The following is a 24570-nucleotide window of genomic DNA, read 5'->3' as shown; positions in this document are numbered from 1 at the left end:
ATAAAGTTTACACCGAAAGAAGTAATGGAAGCTGCTCTCATAATGATACCACATTTGCAGGATGGATCTGTCACTAGTCCACAGCGATATAAATCAGCATTTAAGATACTACACGCGTGCCTTAATTTTGTATGTAAGATATTTTCCATTCGATTTTCACATAAGTGGAACGAAGGCACCTTGTAACCTTCAGGTGCAACTGCTTTTTTAAAGGTTGAAATTTGCTCACAGTTTCTAATTTCTAATGGCAAGGTCTTCCACTGATCAATAGTCGAATGAAAAAAGGACAGTTTTAATGTATTTGTTCTGGCAAACGGAATAGAAATATCGTTTTGGTTTTTTAGTCTATATTGAACACGTTGTTCTTCCCTAGGCAGAATGCAGTTTGTTAAAAAGTCAGGAGTCATACCATTAAGTATTTTAAACATAGTGCATAATTTTGTTTGCCTTTCGACGTTCGGAAAGAGTAACTAAACCAGTTTGTAAGTATAGAGCATTTCGTGATGCAAACAAAGGTAGACCTGTCATTATTCTTGCAGTTTCAAGTTGAACTTTTCCCAGATTTTTCTCGTCTAAAACAGCATCCGTCCCAAACTTCAGATGCATATTCAAGTACTGGACGTATAAACGACCGAGGGGTGGGGGCGCATCCTTATGATCTCATACCCCTCCCCTCTCCTGGCATTGTAACTAAACAAAGCAGTGACTATAGGGGTGTCACGATACACCGATGCATCACGATACTACAACTGACGATACGATACACGATACTACTACTGACGATACGATACACGATACTACAACTGACGATACGATACACGATACTACTACTGACGATACGATACACGATACTCTTGCTTGTGTATCGATTCCTATTTTGACCATGCATCGATTCCTGTATTAATTCTGTATTCATTTACCAACACCAATTTGTACTGGTATATACTTATTGACAAGTTACTTCCTTCACAAAAAAAGACTCTGGAAAGAGAATATGTGCCTGCTTAGGTCAATATGTCTACGATTGTTGTATTTCTGTATTAAAACTGTGGTTAATTAGTGTTTTACTTTTATAATGTATATTTTTAATTTTAAATAACTTCACCCAAGCTTCAACTTTTTGTTTTACTGTGAAAACACCGTGAATCGGGTATCGTGATACGTATCCTATCGTGGGCTATATATCGTGATACGTATCGTATCGTATCTTGGGCTATGTATCGTGATACGTATCGTATCGTGGGCTATGTATCGTGATACGTATCGTATCGTGGGCTATGTATCGTGATACGTATCGTATCGTGGGCTATGTATCGTGATACGTATCGTATCGTGGGCTATGTATCGTGATACGTAACGTATCGTATCGTATCGTGACGTAAGTGTATCGTGACACCACTGACTAGGTGGCAGAAAGAACTATGAATATTCAAGTTGTGTCGGTTTGGTTTATTTTATTTTTGATTGTTGATTTTATTGTTCACTTAAACCTTTTGTGTGGAGGGTACAATATTGTATGATATCGGGTGCATGCATGCGGGTGATGTCATGGCTCGAATCCCAGGCTCAAAAACAAATTAAAAAAATAAAAATAAAACATATATATATATATGTTTTCGGGTGGGGTGTTTTTTCGGGTTTGGGGATGGGGTGAGGAGCCTCAGATCCCTCTGTATGACTTCGTTAGCTTCCGCTTGAAAACAATCCATGCACATACGCCAAACCTCCCACAATTCAGTATGAACACATGACTATATTTCGCTTCGCAGCACGGTTTCCACGCGAACATTTCGCGGCAGTGTGAACCTCTAGCGGCGCGAAAACCGTTGCGGTTTCAGTCGCGGTAACCGCGCGGTTTTGGTGTGAACGGACCATTACTTCGCTCAACAGCATATTCGCTGAAGAACAGAATCGAAACAACCTCAAACGACCTACTTGCCCACCTGCGGTGTACAAATGTGTACGTCAAATGTGTATGCGTAAATCGCTGGCACAAGCTACTGTGTATTATGTAATCAGTTTTGTTTGTGATGTTAAATATGTTCTATGAATCACTGATGTGAAATAAAAACCTAGTAGTATTATTATTAGTAGTAGTAGTATAAATGTAATTGAAATCTGTTGGGTTCGTCGTTAAATAAAATATGCCTTCTTTCCTTCGTTGGTTCCTTTTTCATATTTTGATGCAGTAGGACAGACAATACAGGTTTTGTGTTCAGCCTTGTCAACTACAGAACAACAGAATGATTTATAACCCCCTTACCCCCACACACATATACAACCGCTCTTAGTATAATGAATAGATTTTCAAAGTGCCATTTAAAACATCTTTGTCAGTGACTTTGTATAGCATATTTTTTCTTCTACTGTGATTACCTTTTCGCTCTGGAAAAAAAAAAGAGAAGAAAAACTCCCGCACAAACGCCCCTCCCACAAAAAAGACTACCAAACAAAATAACACACAAAACGCATATCAATTATCTCAGTGTGACGTCTGAGAAATATTAATATTCTAAAAAGAAGTGAAAAAAAAAAAAATAACAGGTAAACTAGGGAGGTAATTATGTTGGTTCAGAAATACAGAGCCCCGAATTGACTAAAAAGGTGATGATCATGGCTCGTTTATTTTAGATGCGTGTAAGTGTTAAACTTGTACGCGTGTTGCTAAACACCTGCGTTTACCGTATTTTATGAAACTAAGAAAGCGTGAAGTTTGCAATCCGCGTGTAACTTGTACGGGTCATTCTATAATTGGAGCCACAAATGCCATCCGTAAGTTTTGAGTGGTATGAAATGATAAAAATTTAAACAATTAAAGCAACGTTGTTGTATCATTGTTTATATTAACTATCTTAATACGGGGCCGTTCAAATATTACGCAACGCTATTTTTGTCAAACTTAAGACACCCTACCTCCTACCCCCGTGACGCTCCGTTATGCTAGACCATACACCACCAAAATATTACGTAATGCTTGGAGACCCCCCACCCCACCCACCCACCCCCATTCACTAACAAATCATGCGATGGGTGTAATATAATTTTAACGTACTGTTTTGCCATTTGGGAAAGCGCAGATGCGCATTTTAACTCGATACGCCTAGATATAACTATCTATGTTAAACATTGTTGCAGTGACAGAGCGTCATGAAACACACAAAACAAAATACTAAAAAAGATTTTAGTAATTAAACATTTTCAAAAGTGTTACGTAACACTATTAAATACACCCACCCATCCCCTGTAACGCTACATAACGTTTGGACATACACCCACCCAGTTGAGGGTTACGTAACACTATTAAATACACCCACCATCCCCTGTAACGCTACATAACGTTTGGACATACACCCACCCAGTTGAGGGTTACGTAACACTATTAAATACTCCCACCCATCCCCTGTAACGCTACATAACGTTTGGACATACACCCACCCAGTTGAGGGTTACGTAACACTATTAAATACACACACCCATCCCCTATAACGCTACATAACGTTTGGACATACACCCACCCACTTGAGGGTTACGTAACACTATTAAATACACCCACCCATCCCCTGTAACGCTACATAACGTTTGGACATACACCCACCCACTTGAGAGTTACGTAACACTATTAAATACACCCACCCATCCCCTGTAACGCTACATAACGTTTGGACATACACCCACCCACTTGAGGGTTACGTAACACTATTAAATACACCCACCCATCCCCTGTAACGCTACATAACGTTTGGACATACACCCACCCACTTGAGGGTTACGTAATATTTGAATGACTCCTAAGACTCTTTAAACATCCAAAACATAGTTAAACTGTTTCTGTATGTCCGAATTCAAGGTCAGTAAATTTTAATGCCTCTTAAAATTTTAATAAATTATATATTTTTACAAAAATATAAAAATTGTCATTACCGTTACAATCGCACTAAATATTGTAATCATTTAAGAAAGATGGGTAACTCTCAATAAAAAGTCACTATTTAGCAAGATAACGTGTTGGCAACAAGGAAAGACATGCTTAAGTATGAGTTTTTTAAAAATCAAAATGGTTTATCAGTTGGGCAACCTAATTGTCATGAGTGTTTATTGTCTGTCATTATCGAACGCTATGTTAAAACAAATAAATGCATTTGCAAAGTAATTTTGAGATATTTGCTAAAATAGTGTGTCGGTGATAATATATTTAGTTTCAGTGCAAGTCTTTCAAAACAGCTTTTTATTATGTAAAATTCTATAAAAAATCATTTCCATCACAAGTCATTACTATCACATTTTGGGTGTGTCAATAATGGTAATGGCATTTGCTGACACGTTGTAATTTCTTGCAATATTAAATTTGTAATTACTCTTTTATATATATATATATATATATATATATATATATATATATATATATATATATATATGTATATTATGTATGTATGTATATATATATATATATATATATATATATATATATATATATATATATATATATATATATATATATATATATATGTAAGGAATAAACTACGAAGAGACTACAATATTTGTGCACGAGGGCCGGTCAGGGGCCGGTCAGAGGCCGGTAGGCCGATGACGGGACCTCGTGCACAAATATTGTAGTCTCCGAGTAGTTTATTTCACTTAAACCTAAATATAGAAATACCGGCTATTCAAACATATAGCTAACTTATTGGCGTGCTCGGTTTGAAATGCATTTTTCTGCATGTCGGCTTAATTCATGACATGCACGTGAAATCTTGTCATGCACACGTTAACGTTTTCCTCACGTGACTGCTTATTGGAGACAAAAGACAGTCGATCGCGCATATTGTATCATTTTATTGCACTGATGAACAGCATGCTAGAAATGGATTCAGGTGATGATTTGTTTTTGACCCAGCATTACTTCAAAAATGAAAATGTTTCGTTAAATGACATATGCAATGACTCCGATTTTGAAGACGTTTTAAAAGTAAAAGGTGATTTTGATATCGAATTAACTAATATTAATGATTCGGATGAAGAACTTTTGAAAGCCACGCAACAAATATTAAATGATGACAAAAGTAATGCTATAGGCGCCAAAACTAACGATTCAGATGAAGAACTTTTGAAAGCCACGCAAGAAATATTAAATGATGACCAAACTAATTCTGTACACGCCAATAGTAACGATTCCGATGAAGAACTTTTGAAAGCCACGCAACAAATAGAGAACAATATTGCCAATGGGCGTTTCGGCAAACCATTAACTGAAAAAGAGTATTACGATTTAGAAAACTCGGGTAAAAACAAAAACACCGAAAAGAAGGGTCAATGGGCGGTTAGAATTTTTGACTCGTGGCATCGTGAAAGGCGGGGTGCGTATTCCGATTTTGGAAAAAGTCTTCTGAATCTGCCCGTTACGGATTTGAATAGAGAGCTATGTTTTTTGTAACAGAAATTAGAAACCAAAAAGGCAAAGAATATCATGGTAACACTATTCATGAAATACTCATGTCACTACAGCGCTTTTTGAGACAAAATGGCAGGGATGTCAACTTCAATAGTGATTTCGAATTCAGTGATTTACGAAATATTTTGGACGCAAAAATTAAGTTTTTAGCAAAGGAAGGAATAGGCATTCAAAGAAAAAAAGCGGACGTGATTTCTTGTGAACAAGAGGACTTGCTGTGGCAAAAGGGAATTTTGGGGGAAGATACACCTCTGAAATGATTAGACACCGTTTTTTTTACTTAAATGGCATTAATTTCTGTATCCAAGGAGGGGAGGAGCATCGTTCTTTAATAGTTTCCAAGAGTGGGGAGCGATATCTTGTATACACGGAGGGCGTCACCAAAACTAATGCAGGTGGTTTGAAGCACAAGAACTTGACACCGAAATCAATCACGATTGGATCGAACAACGAAGATCCGACACGATGTCCCGTTAGACTCCACGAAAAATATATGTCGTTACGGTGAGTACAAACTTAAAGGTATGTTACGTGTTTGCGTCTCAAAATGTAGGGGCGGGATTTAGCCCCGTCGGTTGTGCGCTTATATGTAATGTTACTACGAGATTAATCTTTACAGGACCCATGACTGCGACGATTTCTGAGACCACTTAAATATACCAAACAAGGTTTATGGTACTGTTCTGTTCCCGTTGGGCGACACCTTCCATCAAGAGTTGTCAGGCGGCTCTGTGAGAATGTCGGATTCAATGGGTTCTACACCAATCACTCCCTTCGTGCCACGACAGCCACCCGGTTGTATGAATGTGGCATTGATGAGCAACTGATAGCTGAACGGACTGGTCATAGGTCTTCAGCTATTCGAGGGTAAGTATCATTGATGTCCTCAGCTAAAGGGCTGTATAACAGTTTTCGGTTGTAATGGAGCCTTTCGGACATTATAATTATAGAACGTACATGTATATATCAAGTTACGAATTTTCTGCTAACTACGTAATTGCAAAATTTCGATAATTCAAAGTTTGTCTTGTAGAAAGTATTTTTTTTTTTTTATTTTTTTTTACCGACACAAATTTGGATTTATTTGTAACTACATGTACATGTATATATACTCTTCAAAAGAAGAAACGCAAAACCACATTGTCGTAACATTTGGAGAATTGATTTAATTATTGAATGGTGAGTCCGATAATTACCAAATGTTGCAGGATTGTTCACAATTCACTCTAGTCCATTGTGAGTAAGTGATAGGACACACCACCAAGGTCAAGGTCATCTGGAGTCAATACCGGGTGTGGCCTCCGTGTGTGTTGACAACTGCCTGGCACCGCCTGCCCATTGAAGCAACCAGAGTACGGATGACGTCCCGGGGGATGGTGGCCCACTCGGCCTGCAAGGCTGCTGCCAGCTCGGGCAGGGTCTGGGGCTGTGGTTGTCGCTGTCGGAGGCGTCGGTCCAACTCGTCCCATAGATGCTCAATTGGGTTCAAATCCGGTGATATCGATGGCCAAGGAAGGACATTAATGTTGTTGTTCTGTAGGAAAGCCGTTGTGAGACGTGCTGTGTGAGGCCTGGCGTTGTCATGTTGGAACACTGCGTTGGCGTTGGCCATAACTGGAACGATGTGTGGCCGGAGGATCTGGTCAATGTAGCCCTGTGCATTCAGGTTGCCCTGCACGTGGACCAGGTCAGTTCTGCCAGTGTGTGAGATGGCTGCCCACACCATGACACTACCCCCGCCGAATCTGTCCACTTCCTGCACGCAGTTTGCCGCATAACGTTCACCACGACGCCTATACACGGAACATCTTCCATCATGACGTCGGAGCAGAAATCGGGACTCGTCACTGAACCACACCTGTCTCCATCGCAGTTGAGGCCATTGTCGATGAATCTGGCACCACTGCAGTCGGAGTCGACGGTGTTGTGGTGTTAAGATGACACCTCGAACTGGACGTCTGGCACGAATTCCTACCTCACGTAGGCGGTTCCGTACGGTCTGGTCGGATATCCTGTGCAAACCTGGTATTGCTGCGGCTGTGGAGGTGGCAGTAGTCAATCGTTCCCGAAGGTGGCGTACCCGGATGTAGCGGTCCTGCCCGGGGGTAGTGACCCGTGGTCGACCGGATCTAGGGAGGTCACGTGTTGATCCATGTTGCTGGTAACGGTCCCACAGTCTGGAGATGGTGCTTGGTGACACATGGAATGCCCTGGCAACGGCCGTTCTGGATTCGCCTGCGTCTAGTCGGCCGATGGCATTGTTTCTCTGCGGTTCACCGAGACGTGGCATGTCCTGGATTGTCAACTGTCGGCCAGATACAGAGGCCAGGCAAGCGAACACCCTGCACTTTTATACTGTCGGTGTTCATGTTGCACGTGCAGACAACACACGTGCAGTGGTGACATGGTTTGCACGTGGCTGCGTTTTTGCGAATATTCACATTTTGGAACTTTATTGTACAGTAGCTGCGTTTTATCGAATGTAACCGTGGGAATGTGTTTGGGACATGCAATGACCTTATATTCACAAAGCATGAACCGGTAGGAAACATAAAATCGGAGTTATAACCCATTTGTACCCTTTTGCGTTTCTTTTTTTGAAGAGTATATATTTTGTATACTTATAATGGTCGAAAGTAACCATTACAAGGACCGAAAATTACGCCATAAGGCTGCTTACACTCGCTAAATGTTCGTTATGGATTTTATAGACCCGTCGTGTGAAGGGATATTTGCAATGGTGAAGAAAAAATACCCCCAAAAAACGAATGGAATGTTTTCCAAGAAAATGATATGTAACATGAATTGTCTCATCTTAAAACATACTGCAGCGCTATATGTTTAGCATTCAGGTAATACAATATGTGGGATAGATGTCAGTGTTATATTATCCCACCGGCATTCAATCACCCACCCCTCTCCCCTTAGAAATCGCATATCGGCGTATATGTTCAATATAGCATAGAAGAAAATTACATGTTTCTAATCCTCGTTTGCAGGTACAAAAGGACGAGCGACGATTTGCTCAAAATGGTAGATGACGTGGTACAACGAAAAGTTTCCGCGACCACCAACAGTTTGAAGCCACCCCCTTACAGCACTCCTCTTCGTCAACAGGCCGGTCGATCCGATAATGCAACAGTAATGTCAACAGATGCATCCAACGCCGTGCAACAAAGTTGTGTTCAATTCGTGGTTGAGCGTAATGGTACGAAAGTGACATTCAACATGTAAACTGGATAAAAATGCTATTAAAATAACATTTTTGAAATTAAATTTTGTTTGTAATGTTTCGCCTCTTGCTGACCTCATTGTCATTGAGAGCTGGGCGCCAATAAGTAAAAGTAGGACGCCAATACACATACAATATTAGACGATTCTGACACTTATTGGAGTCCCAATTTGCACATATTGGTAGTTGTTTCAGGTTTAATAATATGTTATTTCATGCCACTAAACTACATTCCGTATGTACGTATGTTTGTTGACAGGATAGGGCATATATTTGCCGCGTGTCTCGTGTCTGCCAGTAGAGCCGTGTGTGATACTGGAGCTAACGTTCCCGCCACACAGTTTGCTGATGGTGGAAGACTGCACGATGACATGGCTTCTGTATCTACTGCATCTTCGCCATGCTGTAAGCTTCGGTAACCTTTCCTTCTTATAATAGGTGTCAGTCTTCTAGAATCTATAGTGTAATATATTTGCGTTGTTATTTTTTAAATGATAAATACCACACGTACTTCTGTAATATAGCATTCATTGTTATGAAACCAAACCCATTGTTCTGAGTTAGCGGTATTGTGTCATGCCTGGCCAAGTCACAACGTGCTGTGTCATGTCACTGCAGGTTATGCTGAGTAACCGGCATTCCCCCTCTGGTCATTTTTTTACTGGTCTTTTCCCCCTAGGTGATTACCCCGGTCACCCACCCCCGGCCATTTGCCACCCCACCCCCCGGTCATTACTAACAATATTATAGCTAAAAATATATTTTATATATTTAGATAGATAAATTACTAATACTGTTTTAGATTAAAAGACAGTTTATGTGAAACACATTCAAAAACAAACACATGAACACATTCAAAATGTTGACTATCAAGTCGTCTAAAGGTTCTTCTGCTGAGCCACTGTCATGTTGAAGAAACTGTTGTTCACCATTTAGTTTTTGATAACATTCCGGAATAACGAGATCATTTACATGTCGTTGTAGGCCCTACTGTTATTGGATGTATACTACCAAATCAAATCCCATAGACGACAATAGTAACATGTGGCTAAAACTCCTACCTGCAGCGTATCAATCGACATAAACGCCACGGATATAAATACTACCACCCCTCACCCTTAAAGTGAATCAGAAAAAAGGGGGTCAAGCTGCTCATTTCTGAGAGACGTCTATGACTACCCTAGTTCCGCACAAAATGCGAGTCCTTTTTTTTTTTTTACAGGTACCCCACACGTTTCAAGCACAAGGCTACTTGACACAGTGGTACTAGATGAAATAAAATTGCACACATTTTGTGCCCAGATGAAAGCATTTTTTTTTTTTTACAACCAACACAGTGGTGTTCACTTCTCTATCAAAAGTTGGTTGCACCTCGAACTTTGACCCAGCCGGAAGTTATTTGGTTTAGTACTACCTATAGGATGACTAATTGCTCTTCGAATTGTCCTGACTGGTGGAAGCCGAGTGGCAGCAACTGGAATTATACACATTTTATTTAGTAACAACAATCAATGGCGTAGCCAGTTTAGGCAGACGAGGCGTTTGCCTCGTCTGGAATTTCCCCAGATTTATTTTATTTTTCCTACGACACTGATATTTATTTTACAGGTCTAGGTTTTCCTCGGCGTTTTTTTTTTTCTCTCTGGCTACGCCCCAGACAATACTCAGTGTCCTACAAAATATTAAAGCAATAATTGGCGGAATATTTTTAAGATTTAAGAGTAAAGTAATACATTACAGCATGCACAGAATTAGAAAATATATATTTCTAAAATTGCTTTCAGCATATTATTGCTCAACATCGGTTACAAATAAATACAATGTTAGCTGTGTATTGCTCATCGTTAGTTAACGATATCCACCGACTGGGGAAACACAACTTTATTAAAAGGGCAATGTTCCGCATAGTATAGCTATAATATAAATATGAAATTTGTTTTTATTATATTACAGAAGTTTTAATATTGAAAACAAGAATGCTGAGCTCTATGTTAGTAGTAGTAGTAGTAGTAGTAGTAGTAGTAGTAGCAGTAATAAATTTAATAATTAAAACATTCTAATAAATGTATATATAAAATAAAATAAAATATTAGTTAATTGCATAAAACTATATTGCAATTAAAAATAAAATGCATACCTTCAGTGACATTAGTCATGTGCTAATAACTTGTTGGGGAGGGGAGTGGGGGGGGGGGGGGGGGGGGTCCATTGTGTTGACGGCTTTGTCTTTCATACCAGATCTGATCTTCAAAGCCTCTGGCTTGCCTATCACTGGACCATGTGTATGTTCATTAACAGAACCTACAACGTCCCCATCTAAAACTTTTATTTTAGCTTTACATTGACCACTGTTTAGTTTTCCTTTTTTTCGCAACTCACATTCATAAGAAATAACACCGTCTGCAAGATATTTCTGCTTTACATAAATATAGCACTCATGAATTATTTGCGCTTCACTCCTGGTGCACTAAACATTCTCCATGGTGTGTGTATCCAGAATATAATACTTCATTTAACCATTTAGTATCCTTGGTTGTTTCTTTCATGTAGTACTTACTTGCTAATCAAATTAAGATGATTAACAAGTCACAAATTGCAACTTCAAACATTGCTCTTTAGGAGACAATAGCAAAAGTGCTAATCTTACCTGGAAAATGCATTAAGAGGATTGGAAGGTAACTTTTCTACTTCCAAGGTTCTCTGTTACTGTATTAATATATATAATATTTCAATGAAATTCTTTATTAACATTGAACTATACAGCTCATCTCTATAAACAAGATTACAAATACAATACATGTACAGGAGAAACAAAACACAAGCCAACAATACATAAACATTTACAAATATATAGAGGATATTTCATGTTTTTTGTCAAATATGTTTTATATCTCGAGTGAAGTTTGCAATTACATGTATATCTCACGAGTCGCGCTTGCAAAAAAACCATGATGAAATTTTCTAATTATTATATAACTTTTGGCAATTTACCTTTATTTTTTAAATGCCAGCAGCTAAATAGTTCCGGCTTTCTTACAGCGAAGATAACACTTTCTACAGTGATGATAACACATTTTGGAGTAAAATGTTCACTCTAAAATGTGTTATCGTCACTGAGTGACTGATAACACTTTTATTTGACTGATATTTTAAGATATTTCACTAAATGTTATATAATAAAATGTCTTATACCCCACTTCCGGTCTCGTTGTCATGGTTTCTTTTGTTAAAAGTGTAGGTGTATTCACCGATACACCTACACGTTTCATTTAAAACAAATAAATAAAATAATAATAAAATGAAAAAAAGAATAATACAATTAACTTTTATTGTCATAACTTACATTGAAATCCGGATGGTATTTCCGTTATTTCTCTTATATTTGATGAGCACGTGTTCACTTTTGGAGAAGTGAACGACTGCGCGACCGTTACTAACACTTTCCGTCACGTATACACTTGCGATATTTGATTGCAACGCATTGTCTTTTAAATCCTACAATACATGCCTAAAGTCTTTAGGTATCCATATATGGGGAATGTAGACGATTTTTGCCCGTGTGGTACACGACCAGCCGTCATAAAGCTATGTTTCCATTAATGCAGCTGCGGTCCGGGTATGTTCGATTACGGTGCGGGTGCTTGCGTTTGTTGTGTTTCCATTAAAGCTTATTCACAATAGTTTCCTTGAGATATTTACTGCTCGTTACGTCTGTTAAAAATCATGCAATGTGCGGTGCTGTAGTTAGTGTGGTAGGGGTGTCAACTACCCCCTATCCAGTAAATTCCCCAAACTTAAAAAGAAAATCATTAAATATTATTTCTAGTTCTACATATAAAAGTTTCTTTAGATGATCTAAATATAAAAAATGTTCTCGAAAACAGCATTTTAGTACTTAATTCTCCATACTATTCCCATCCCGAGAAATCTAAACTACATCAAACTGCATTTGCACGTGCGACATGAACAACTGAAATAGACGTGAGGCTCACGACGTCTAGTCCATGTTATTTTCGTTTCATTATTTACTACTTTCTAGTTATTGATTTTAATTGCTATAGAACTAATATAATAATTAACTCGACCTTAAGTGGGGTATAAGTCAATCCCTACAAAAGTTAAACTTGGTCTATATACATATATATTTGGGACAGACAGTCAGTTGAACATGCAGACGAAGACAAAATCTTTAGACCTCTCCGGTTGGATCGGTAAGGGACTAATAAGGAATCATTAATAAAAACTATTTAATATGCAATTTCATACCCACTCAAGTAGTTGTCCTGTAATACCGTAGCAATTTATTTTATAAAGTAAACCTAAAGTACCTAATCTAATGGAAAAATGTAGCAGGTTTCCTCTGAAAGAAAGAAAGAAAGAAATGTTTTATTTAACGACGCATTCAACACATTTTATTTACGGTTATATGGCGTCAGACATGTGGTTAAGGACCACACAGATATTAATAGAGGAAACCCGATGTCGCCACTTCATGGGCAACTCTTTTCGATTAGCAGCAAGGGATCTTTTATATGCACCATCCCACAAACTGGGTAGTAGGCCTACATAGTTCACCTTTTGACATTTATTGGACCTGCGATGTTTACAACTTGAATGGCCGAAACAAGCGTGCATTTAGCCTACCGCCCAGATTTCGGGCGGAATCGATAGTCATGGAATTATTTTGTTTTACGTATATAAATAGACAGTTTGTCCAAATAGTAATCCTGCATTAATCCAATTTTCAGTTACGAACAAAATCTCGAATATTCCCGCCGGCCATTATAAGCACATTAAAAATGTGATTGGAAACTGTTGGCGGAATGGGATTATTTTTACAATAATTCGTCTCAGGTTCTTTCACAATATACGATATTTAATGGAATATCACGTTTAATAACAATAATAATAATATAAAATAAATAAAAATCAATTAATTAATTAATTAATATTTTAAAAAAATCAATTAATAAATAATAAATTAATTAATTAATAAATTAATTAATATTATTAATAAAAACTAAATAATATCATAAAATTAATTAATACTTAATTGATAAATATTAATATAATAAATTACTGAATAATATTAGTAATTATAACAAATAAATAAATTATTAATTTAATAATAATAAATTAAATTATTAACTAAATAAAAACGTGTTTTTTTAATTTATAAATATTTCTTTACACACACACACACACACACACACACACACACACACACACACACAGATACACAATACACAATACAGAGGGGGGTGGGGGAGACAGACATAGAGGGATGGAACGCGGTGGCAAGAGATCACGCATTTGCTTGTTTCTTGTTGTTTTCTTGTTCAATTAATGTGCATTATTCGTAATTTATGTTTCCCCATCTCTTTGTGTGTCTATTCACCTTTTCCCAGAACTTGCTATAAAAAATTAATAGAAATATTATGAAAGATTAATGAGACTATTATAATCAAAGATATTTTAGGTTGTGGGGTTGGGGGATGTGCAGGTTAATTAAAAAAATATTTATAATAATATATTTTTTTTAATTGAATAAAAACCTTAAAATAAGTTCTAATAACCAGTAATTATTAAACTAAAAAAAATTAAAACAAAAAAGAGTAAAAATAAATAAATAAATAAATAAAACCCTTAAAATAACTAACGACCTGCAATAATAATTAAACAAAGATTTTTTTTTAAGAAAAAAAAGAAAGAAAGTGAGACAAACCTTTGAAACACATGTAACCAATGGCCTGTAATAATAATATTAAAAAAAAAATTCTAAAGAAAATAATTTAAAAAAAAGTAAATAAATGAAAGCCTTAAAATAAGTAATGACCTGTACTGACAATAATTATTTTTTAATAATAGCCTAATAAGAAAAAATAATACCCCCCTCCCCCCCCCCCCCCAAATGGCATAAATATTAATGCATATAATACAACCCACACAAAGCACATATATAGAAACAAAAATAACAAAATGAATAATCAGTTCCATTCAGTTCCGAAATATTTATTTTTGTCCAGCAATCACTGTATACATTGGCAAGATATGATGACTAGATAAATCTTTGTATGAAGTTACATATTCTGACGTACCATGAAATTAATAAAAGACACTGTCCGATATTAAAACATTACAAAAGTGTTTAAATACGATTCTTTCAAAACGATATTTATAGTGCAGCAGATATGTGACATAATTGTGCCTTTTATGATAAAAGCATGCAACTTTGCATGGTGCTAGGACACACCCTAGAGACAAAAATTAGATATAAGGACATTGCAGATTTGTCCTCTGGGAGCCATGACTAACGCACGATTCAATGCGAGTGTCTGAATTTACCATATTTTGTGTCCTTTTTAGAACATATTACACTGATTTATACATATGTCCATTGTACATGATGTAGAGGTGATATTTTATACAAATTTCAGGGACAGTTCCGGAATATAAGCTAAACGACGTTATTCCCCCCCCCCCCCCCCCCCCTCCCATACATACGTGTGCAATCATTCATGGTCATACTACAGCGGCCAGTAGTAGGGGTGTATAGTGGGTGGTTACAAGTCTACAAGTGGTTACAAGTCTACAGGCTGGTAGGTACTGGGTTCGGATCCCAGTCGAGGCATGGTATTTGTAATCCAGATACCGACTCCAAACCCTGAGTGAGTGCTTTGCAAGGCTCAATGGGTAGGTGTAAACTACTTGCACCGACCAGTGATCCATAACTGGTTCAACAAAGGCCATGGTTAGTGCTATCCTGCCTGTGGGAAGCGCAAATAAAAGATCCCTTGCTGCTAATCGGAAAGAGCAGCCCATGTAGTGGCGACAGTGGGTTTCCTCTCAAGATCTGAGTGGTCCTTAACCATATGTCTGACGCCATATAACCGTAAATACAATGTGTTGAGTGCTTCGTTAATAAAACATTTCTTTCTTAACAATGACAGAAGTAACTACTGAACACTCCCCGAAGAGATCACACTAGGCCAACAGCTAAAAGCTGTTGAGGAATGGCAGCCTTGAAACACTTCCTTTTCTACAACCATATCTAATGAGTTCTCTACATGCATTGGTAGCCCTAGGCAAGGTTGTGTTACCTTGATGTCATCCTTATTCATTTGGTGGTGTGAGTTCTGGTGCACAAACTAGCATCTGACCCCAACAGCGTAATGGCTGGTACATTGTCCTTTTCACATACTGTAGAAGGGTTGCCTTTGTAGGAGGTATTTGATCGAGTACTCTTTTTGGGAGGGTCGAAAAGCACAGGTGGCGCTTGGTGTTGTTGTTAAGGCACCAACAACTAGTGTGACTTCATTTGTTACTTTCCAGATGGCCCAACTTCCATCATTGCCCTTACTACCGAATGAAGACAGTAAAGCCATGGAACATGAGCAATGAAAGGCACCTGTCTGAACCCAAGACATGAGATATCTCATGGACAGCCAGGTATCGAAAATGTCCAGTACCAAAAGCCACCCAGAGTTCAGAGATATTGAACAGTTGCTATGGTGCCAAGACGCCGGTGTGTTCTTCACTGACAGCATCAGCTACATGAAGCAATATTCGTGTGTCTGCCTCCTCTGGGATATATCGGGCTATACTGGCGACATCTCTTGGCTGTTTGCATAGGACATTTTGAAGATGTGTGCCAGGGCTAGAGCTGGGTGTGCAGGACGTTTCACCAAATTATGTATAAAACTTCAAACATAGTAGAAACTGAGATATTTTCAAAAATAATATCAATTATGACATAAGAATAACTTCGCCATATTAAAATAAAATTAGCCATGTGTCCAAATGACCTGACACTCTGTTTCCAACAGAACTGATTTCTTGGTAAGGTAGGAAAACAGTTCAGTCTTAGTAATCCATGCCAGGTTCCAGGAATTTTACTCAATGGCTCCATGTGCCTTTTCCTCTCATGTTTAAAGTGCTTGAATTCAGACTAGTTAGGTTGTAAACATCCCAGATGACATCATTCCGTATAGCCTATTGTAATTGTGATACCAGATATGTGAGGAAGATTTGACTGCATATTCATGGAAATTCCTGGTTTCAACATGTTATTTACAGCTTCACCATCAAGGATACCTACCTCAACAGGAGGTCTGTTAATATTGCAATCTGATGTAATAAGCTCCTCTAGTACACAGTACACAAGGGGTCAGACTCAGTTTCCCTATATGTGGCAGTGATGATGGCCAGGCTTGAATCTCATGCTAAAACAACTCATCCAAGTTGCCAACTTTTACCTGACAAGCAACGTCAAGTCTGGGAAACTGAGCAGACATTTGCTGTTGTACTTTGGATTTATTTCGAACTGGAGGATGTTTGAAGAGCGGCAAAAATTCTCGATTGGTTCTTGGATGGATTTTGTCTCTAAAACATGCTGTTCTTTCACAAATATTCCATACTGATCCTGTCCTAACGTCTCAAATCTGCGCATGGTATAAACAATAGCATGGTCTGCAATGTATCGGCCGTCTAGTTTCTGTAGATTATCATTACCTTCACAAAATGGATCCCTTCTATGGTATTTGTCAGTGACTTGACATCTCAAAGAAATGATTTCTGTGTTTGTTTGGTCTGTTCATGATGTACCGAATTTGCTGCCTTCTTCTGACTCATCTCCATGGATGACTCAACTATTAGTCGAGTTATCTCTGGTCCACATACCATCCAACACCTAAGAACTGTCGGATTCTCTGTCGGGCGTATAGCTCCACCATCACCTTTCACAGCAGCGTTATGTTGGGTCTAATCAATGGTAATAGCAGGGAAAAGTCTTCTTGACCATCAACCTGCTTTCTAAAATTCGGAATATAAAAGAAGATGACATTCTTTAAATGTTACCAAATCTCTCAAATGGACTGGAATCCATCTGGCATAATTTGTGTGATGTAAGGCAAAGAAGAATGGGGCAATGTTGGTCAATGTATCAATGTACAAAAGAAAGGATTGCAGGAACAAAGATCAAGACTTTCACTTCCAGCTGAGAACCATGAACCAAAACTAAAACTGGGGACTTGCTATAGCTCTGATACTTCACCGCTCTGATTGACATCAGATGTTTGTCTTCTACAAGTCTGCGGCTGCACCATGTAGGAGTATGTGCAGGCTACAAGCTGTAACTTGATGAGCTTTGTGAGTGTGTGTTACATTTGTAGCTTTTAAGAAAGAATCTGCTATAACTGCAGAGGCAACTCCAGCCTGTACAAGGGCATCTGTCCAACAACTGCCATCAAATAGATCCCTTACCACCTTAAGGGCTGTCGTATCAATATCAAGAGCACCAAAGAACACAATAAACTTCTCTACATCGCGAGTTGCTGGCCGGGACCACGAATTTGTTTATCAGTGGCATACAAAGGTTGATCTAGGGTAATTATTGATACCTAATCAGGATTTAAGATGTATGCATGGAAAAATTGTAAGAAAAGTTAGTGGGTTTTTTTAACGACACCACTAGAGGGCATTGATAGGCTATTGGATGTAGAACATTTGGTAATTCTGTTAAATAGTCATTGAGAGGACACCTGTTACATTTTTCAGTTAGTAGCAAATTATCTTTTTAATATACAAGTCGTGGCGCACTGGCTGGAACGAGAAATAGACCAATGAACTCACCGACAGGTATTCATTCGGAAACATTGTAAGAAGGTGCAAAATTACGACACAGTCATGACTCTTTTTTATTAGTACTGTACGTCCTGTACTACTTATAAAACAACAAATCATATATATTGTCAATGAAAGCAATTAAAAAATAATAATTTGTTCTCTATTTGAATTCTATAAATTGATAATTAAAATTCAGAAATGATTAATTAAGGAACAAATAATATAGTAAATGGGGAGAAACGCTACCCTTTCCCATAGACAATTCTCTCTCATTCAGGATATGCTCTGGGATGTTTAATAAACTACACCTCTATATGTGGAATGGACATACCTATAAAACAGTTTAATATGAACCTTGTAAATACTTGCACTATAATTATATCAGCTATTTATTGGCAAAGAACATATAGACACCATAGTTTCTTAATTATTATAATTTCGTTTGGCTCATACTCTAGATTTGTCGTTGAAATCAGCACCCCTATATGATGTGAAAAGGCATATCTATAAATCAACGTCATTAATTGTGTAAAGAACAAAAAGTAAGCTACATTCAAACCCCTGCATCAAGTTGTGTTGTGACCATGGCGGCCATTTTTCAAAATGGCCGCCATGGCAACTACAGGAAAAATCTGCAATGTCCCTATATCTAGAAATAACTATTTTGGTATGTTCTTACTTCATGCCAAGTTTCATGCTTTTATCATCAAAGGCACAATTCTTCTATAATTTTCACCAATCTGCTGCACTATTATGTGTAAGACGGACAGCTCTTGTCACCGTTTTAATAAATATACAGAACTTCACATATTTTGTTTTCGCTTCCTATTTATTGCACGAGTTTATTTTGCGCATGAATATATACCACGAGACGGTCGAGTTGTATGTTCTTTCGTAAAATAAACGAGTGAAATAAATAGGAAGCGAAAACAACGTATGTGAAGTTCTGTATTTATTATATACATTCTTTTATGTTTTACAAAAACGGTGTTTAATTTAACATCATAACAACACTTTTTTAAATCTATGATCAAAACTCCTTTCATAGATTTACTTAACGTTAAGAATCATACCTTTCGGCAGCCTTGTGTAATGTTTCAAATACGATGTGATGTCATTTGTGAATCATATATGACGTCAGTAAATAAAAGGCGTTAACTGCAGTGAAAAGAAAAAGGGAATTCCCCATTGAAAAGTTCCGGTCCAGATCGCACATATGTGTGATACAAAATATCACACGGTTTCAACATGTCTTTATCACTATAGTAAGATTGAATAGGTATGTAATAAATAATGGTTTTACATGAGCAATTTTCCATTTAGTTGGAAATGTTGATAAAAGAAGTGATTTATGTAATAACAGTTGTAGTTGATACATTATAGTGTTTAGTGTCTGTTTCAATAATTAATTAATTATTTCGTTGGAACCATTATGTATTTGGAGCTGAATTTTTGAATAATTAGTTACTTATTTCATAGGAACCTTTATGTATTTGGATTTAAATATTTAAATGTACTAGGTTCTTCTTGGTTGGTTACTCTTATGGTATGAGGTTGCATTTCTAAATAGTGATCCATACTCTAATTATTATTATTAGTAGTAGTAGTAATAGTAGTGGTGGTGGTGGTAGTGAATATATTAGTAGCAGTAGCAATAGAAGTAGTAATAGGAGTAGCAGCATCAGCATGAGTAGCAGCAGTAGTAGAAGTAGTAGCAGCAGTAGTAGTAGTAGTAGTAGTAGAAGTAGCAATAGTAGTAGAAGTAGTAGTAGCAGCAGTAGTAGCAGAAGTAGTAGTAGTAGAAGTAGTAGCAGTAGCAGAAGTAATAGTAGCAGTAGTAGTAGTAGTAGTAGTAGTAGTAGATAGTAGTCTACAAGTAGGTACTGGGTTCGGATCCCAGTAGTAGTAGTAGTAGTGAGTAGTAGCAGTAGTAGTAGTAGAGGTAGTAGTAGTAGAAGTAGTAGTAATAGTAGTAATAGTAGAAGTAGCGGTAGCAGTAGCAGTAGTAGTAGCAGCAGCAGCAGCAGCAGCAGCAGTAGTAGTAGTAGATGGTGCATATAAAAGATCCCTTGCTGCCAATCGAAAAGAGTGGCCTATGAAGTGGCGACAGCGGGTTTCCTCTCTCAATATCTGTGTGGTCCTTAACCATAATATTATGTCTCACACCATATAACCGTAAATAAAATGTGTTGAGTGCGTCGTTAAATAAAACATTTCCTTTTTTGGTTAGAAATCTCTTCTTTTTTAAAAAATATTTTTCATCTTAAAAATTATTGCTGTTTAATACTATTATCGGTTTTATTTCAGCACTTGATGTTCTGTGTACCGCGTGCCAGTTGGACTTTCAAACTGCTGTTCTCGCCTGGACCCCGTCAACGAAAGATACAACAAAATGCACGTAAGCAAGCTGTACTTTTATATTTTACATTTGCATTGTATTTGTGGACATAAAATGATACTTTCGAAATTTAAATATTTTCATCTAATATTATTACTGATACCATTAGTCGTTTTTAAAAAACCGCACATGCTTTTACTAATATTCATGATACTTGTGATTATGACTGTAATTAATGGTTTAATGATGGTGCATTAAAAACAGTGGTATGTAATGTCCTGTCTATGGGAACATGCATGTAAAATATATATTGCTGCCTTATGTTGCGGCAGCGGGTTTCTTCTGTCTCTGTTTGTCTCTCTGTCTCTGTCTGTCTTTGTCTCTGTGTCTCACTTTCTCTCTCTCCAACAAATGTGAGAATAATTTTACGTTAGAGACGACGTAGCAGTAGTTTTAAAATATGAGGTATAATTAAACCAATATTCCTTTTGTTTCAGGGACGCAACTGCATACGGCCACCTGCGTAGAAATGAGACCCACTACTGAGAAGGCGTGTGATGGAACCACAGATTATGCCGTAATGAAAACCAAATCGGCGGCCAAAGCAAAGGCCGAATGTAAGCAAGTCTACTTTCGGGTCTGGGTGATTTGCTGTGGAAGCCCGTTAGGTACAATTGGTAAAATAAAGATGCATGTGCTAGGCTTAAAGCTTAAGAAAAAAAAATGAAAACTGAAACTCTACTTTTGAAAGTTCAAGATACGCATTTGAAACCTTAAAATCATACTCAGCCAATTCAGGGAAATAATTGCCTTCAAAAACTGTTTTTCAGACTGTTAATGCGAATACTATGTGTGTGTGTGTGTGTGTGTGTGTGTGTGTGTGTGCATGCGAGAGAGACAGAGAGCGAGAGAGAGAGAGAGAGAGAGAGAGAGAGAGAGAGAGAGAGAGAGAGAGAGAGAGAGAGAGAGACAGAGACGGAGAGAGAGAGAGAGAGAGAGAGAGAGAGAGAGAGAGAGAGAGAGAGAGAGAGACAGAGACGGAGAGAGTGTGAGAGTCCACGTTTACGTCAGTATCTGACTAAAATTATGATTGCATTTTATTTCAGGTCCGTATGCTGGAGCCACCGCAGTGAAGTCGTCTGTCGTCATAATGGTGTCGGCTCTGTTTGTGTCATACCTCAAGTTTTGATTCACACCTGCTTGTGACAGTTAGCCAAATGCTACACTAACAGTTTTCAGCTTGTAGACCCGTACTATGGCAATTAGTCTACTAATTCATGACGCATTATTGTAGACTCTCTACAGTGGATATATTACGTGAATGGCATTTGCCGAATCATATCAACCACGTCTCTTACTCTGTTTAAACACTTCTGTGCTTCTCATAATAAAGTAATACATAGAATAAAGTATCTGTGTTAGAAAGTTGGCATCCTTATCTTTTATTTGTAAAAGATTCAGACTTTTTATGTATGCTACTTTGAATAAATATGAGATTGTTTTTTTTAACACATTATATGCTGAAGGTGAACTCTAGTCACATTTATAAAATGCATTCTTTCCAATATCACACTGTTTTACATTACAGAGCAGTCTGAAAACATACACTGATAACAAAAATACTGTTTAAAAGACGTTTAATGTTTGTAAAGTAATTGTCCTCACCTGAACAAAATAGCTGTGTTCATTACAACGACAAGCATACAGATACATGCACATGTCGATTTTCTTTATTTAGCACATCTCACAGGCATTCACAATAATTCCTGACGGTTTTATTACGCATTAAAAACAGTCAATTACACTATTGTTAAAATTAAACATTATATGTGGAAAGGTTGTCAACTATAAGTCTATTTTTATTAACTTTTATAACATCTATTATTTGACCAAAATCCATTTTAATGTGTAATATGTTGGTTTTCTACACTGCTTTAGTTTGTTGTAATAATAATGAAGTATGGGTGACATAGAGGGCAATTGCATCAGTCAAGTCACATGAGAGGAAAAATTAAATTTCTTTATTTCATTATACAAAGGGTCAAAATTAATTCACAAGACACCCAATTTTCAGAAAAACTAAAACTTGTTCACACACACGTCTGTCCTAATGCTTCTGACATCAACACATATTACATTATTTCAAAGCTAACTCCGACCAAAAAACAGGAACATTAAGCCACTCAAATCCCTTCCATCAAACTGGCTTCGATACTTTATGTTACTCAATTTATAATGTCAGTAGCATCACTTTAAAGAATACAGGCATTAATTATTTATTTTTTTAATGAAAATAGGTTGCCAAAATTATGATTTGAAATACGGTGCTCGGTCAGTGTAACGTCTGTCACAACAAATATGAATTGTTTATATGAGAAGAAACTTGGAAGGTGTATAATCATGTCCTTTGTAATTCTCTTAGCACTAGTCAAGGTAAAGATAATAAATATGTCAATCAGTCCTGAAATTATGTAACTTGAATTTGAGAGAAGAAAGGAAACTCTAACATCCGTCACATGTAACGACTGTCGCAGGAAAAAGTGAAAGTCCGTAACGGCTGTCACATTCTGATAAGTCAGAAAAAAAGTCTTCATTTAGCATCTTTACAACAAAAGGTAGTTTCACTATTTTACCAACAATTATGTAGTACTATAAGAAACTATCCTGAGATTTCTGCCCTAGAAAGACTCGTTTGTTTCCCCAACAAAATAAACACACATCCTGCTTGTTTCTGGGGGTTTTTCAAAACGCTGTCTTACCGTATCATGTTTTACATTTAAAACTTTATATCGATACATACATTTGGTATGACCATTGACTGAAATAATTCCTATTTCGTATGGTCTTTGCCAAAAATAATAAATTTATATGTACAAAATAATTTGAGACAAAACATTATATAGAGATACACGTACTACAAAACATTACTATATAGATGTATATCCAGAAACACATTGGTTCATACTCTAAGTTATTTTCAAGACAATTCAATTTCAATTTCATCACGCAACATACCCAAATATTTATGTAAGGTATGTACTCAAGAAAACGATAGTGCGTCACAAAGGTACGTACTACCTGGGACTGGCCATTCAAAGAAGACAAGATTATCTATGTTAGAGAGAAGATGAAGAAAAGGCTGCTACCACCCATCATGTGGAACAAAATGGATGATTGTGGTGGGGTTGTGGGTGGGATGATGGGGGGGGGGGGGGGCGGCAGGCAAGATCCCCCAATTTTGATTAACTATAGGTTTTCCATACACCTATTAATTCTTTTAATGAATCCATATCGTATGACACCAGAAAGTACTGTGACGTGTATGAAATATTTCCGTACAACGGTAATCTAAAAATACACCCGGATATGACATTGGTAGTCTTGTAACTTATCATTATCGACATAGGTTCTTTTTTATTTGCAGACCCTTTTGAAACCATTTTAGGGGACAATGTTTGTCTTCAATCTGACAGTATTTTCATTAGCTTTATCTTTAAAATAAATGAAGGCTGTTGCATGACAGAAATATAAAGAGAATATGGGTATATTGATAAATCCTCGGTGGCTTGGTATTAAATTGAAAGTCTGATGTTCACCATACATTTAAATACTTTTATCACCACAGCAGTGGACAATGTACTGCTTGCTATAGACTTAGAACTTCATTTTATATCAGTGGACAAAAATGTAACATCCGTCACGTAACGTCCGTCACACACAGTTATCTTATAATTTTCTTGACACTTTTAGTTTAGAGCTGAATTGTAATTGGTAGTCTTCTATAGCCATGTTACTTTTTCTTCCAGGGCAAACTTTGATTTGTACAATTTAAGGGTTTCACACAATTTGGAAATGAAGTTAGTTGCTTTTTACCCATGTCCTTGTGAAGTAACGTCTGTCATGCACATATTTCTGATTACCCACCAA

The 24570-nt window shown here is 37.2% G+C and overlaps 1 protein-coding gene across 6 annotated transcripts in view; it reads left to right on the top strand.

Annotated features, from left to right (window-relative positions):
* Positions 1 to 22053, top strand: part of LOC121380567 — a 28700-nt gene extending 6647 nt beyond the window's left edge. The window contains exons 2-5 of one of the 6 annotated variants that reach the window (XM_041509441.1): positions 8941 to 9086; positions 20613 to 20699; positions 21141 to 21260; positions 21750 to 22053. In XM_041509441.1, the coding sequence (XP_041365375.1) occupies positions 9053 to 9086; positions 20613 to 20699; positions 21141 to 21260; positions 21750 to 21832 (324 nt within the window). In that variant the 5' untranslated portion in view covers positions 8941 to 9052 and the 3' untranslated portion in view covers positions 21833 to 22053. Of the gene's footprint in view, positions 1 to 8940; positions 9097 to 12807; positions 12893 to 20612; positions 20704 to 21140; positions 21261 to 21749 lie in introns of those variants that run through there. The other 5 variants (XM_041509439.1, XM_041509438.1, XM_041509442.1 and 2 more) reach the window with 5 other exon arrangements.
* Positions 22054 to 24570: the final 2517 nt, after the last annotated feature.

This window comes from Gigantopelta aegis, chromosome 9 (assembly GCF_016097555.1).
Source record: "Gigantopelta aegis isolate Gae_Host chromosome 9, Gae_host_genome, whole genome shotgun sequence".
In the NCBI taxonomy this organism is placed as follows: Eukaryota; Metazoa; Mollusca; class Gastropoda; order Neomphalida; family Peltospiridae; genus Gigantopelta; species Gigantopelta aegis.
Note: the sequence above shows the minus strand (reverse complement) of the source record. Positions and strands in the feature narration are given on the sequence as shown.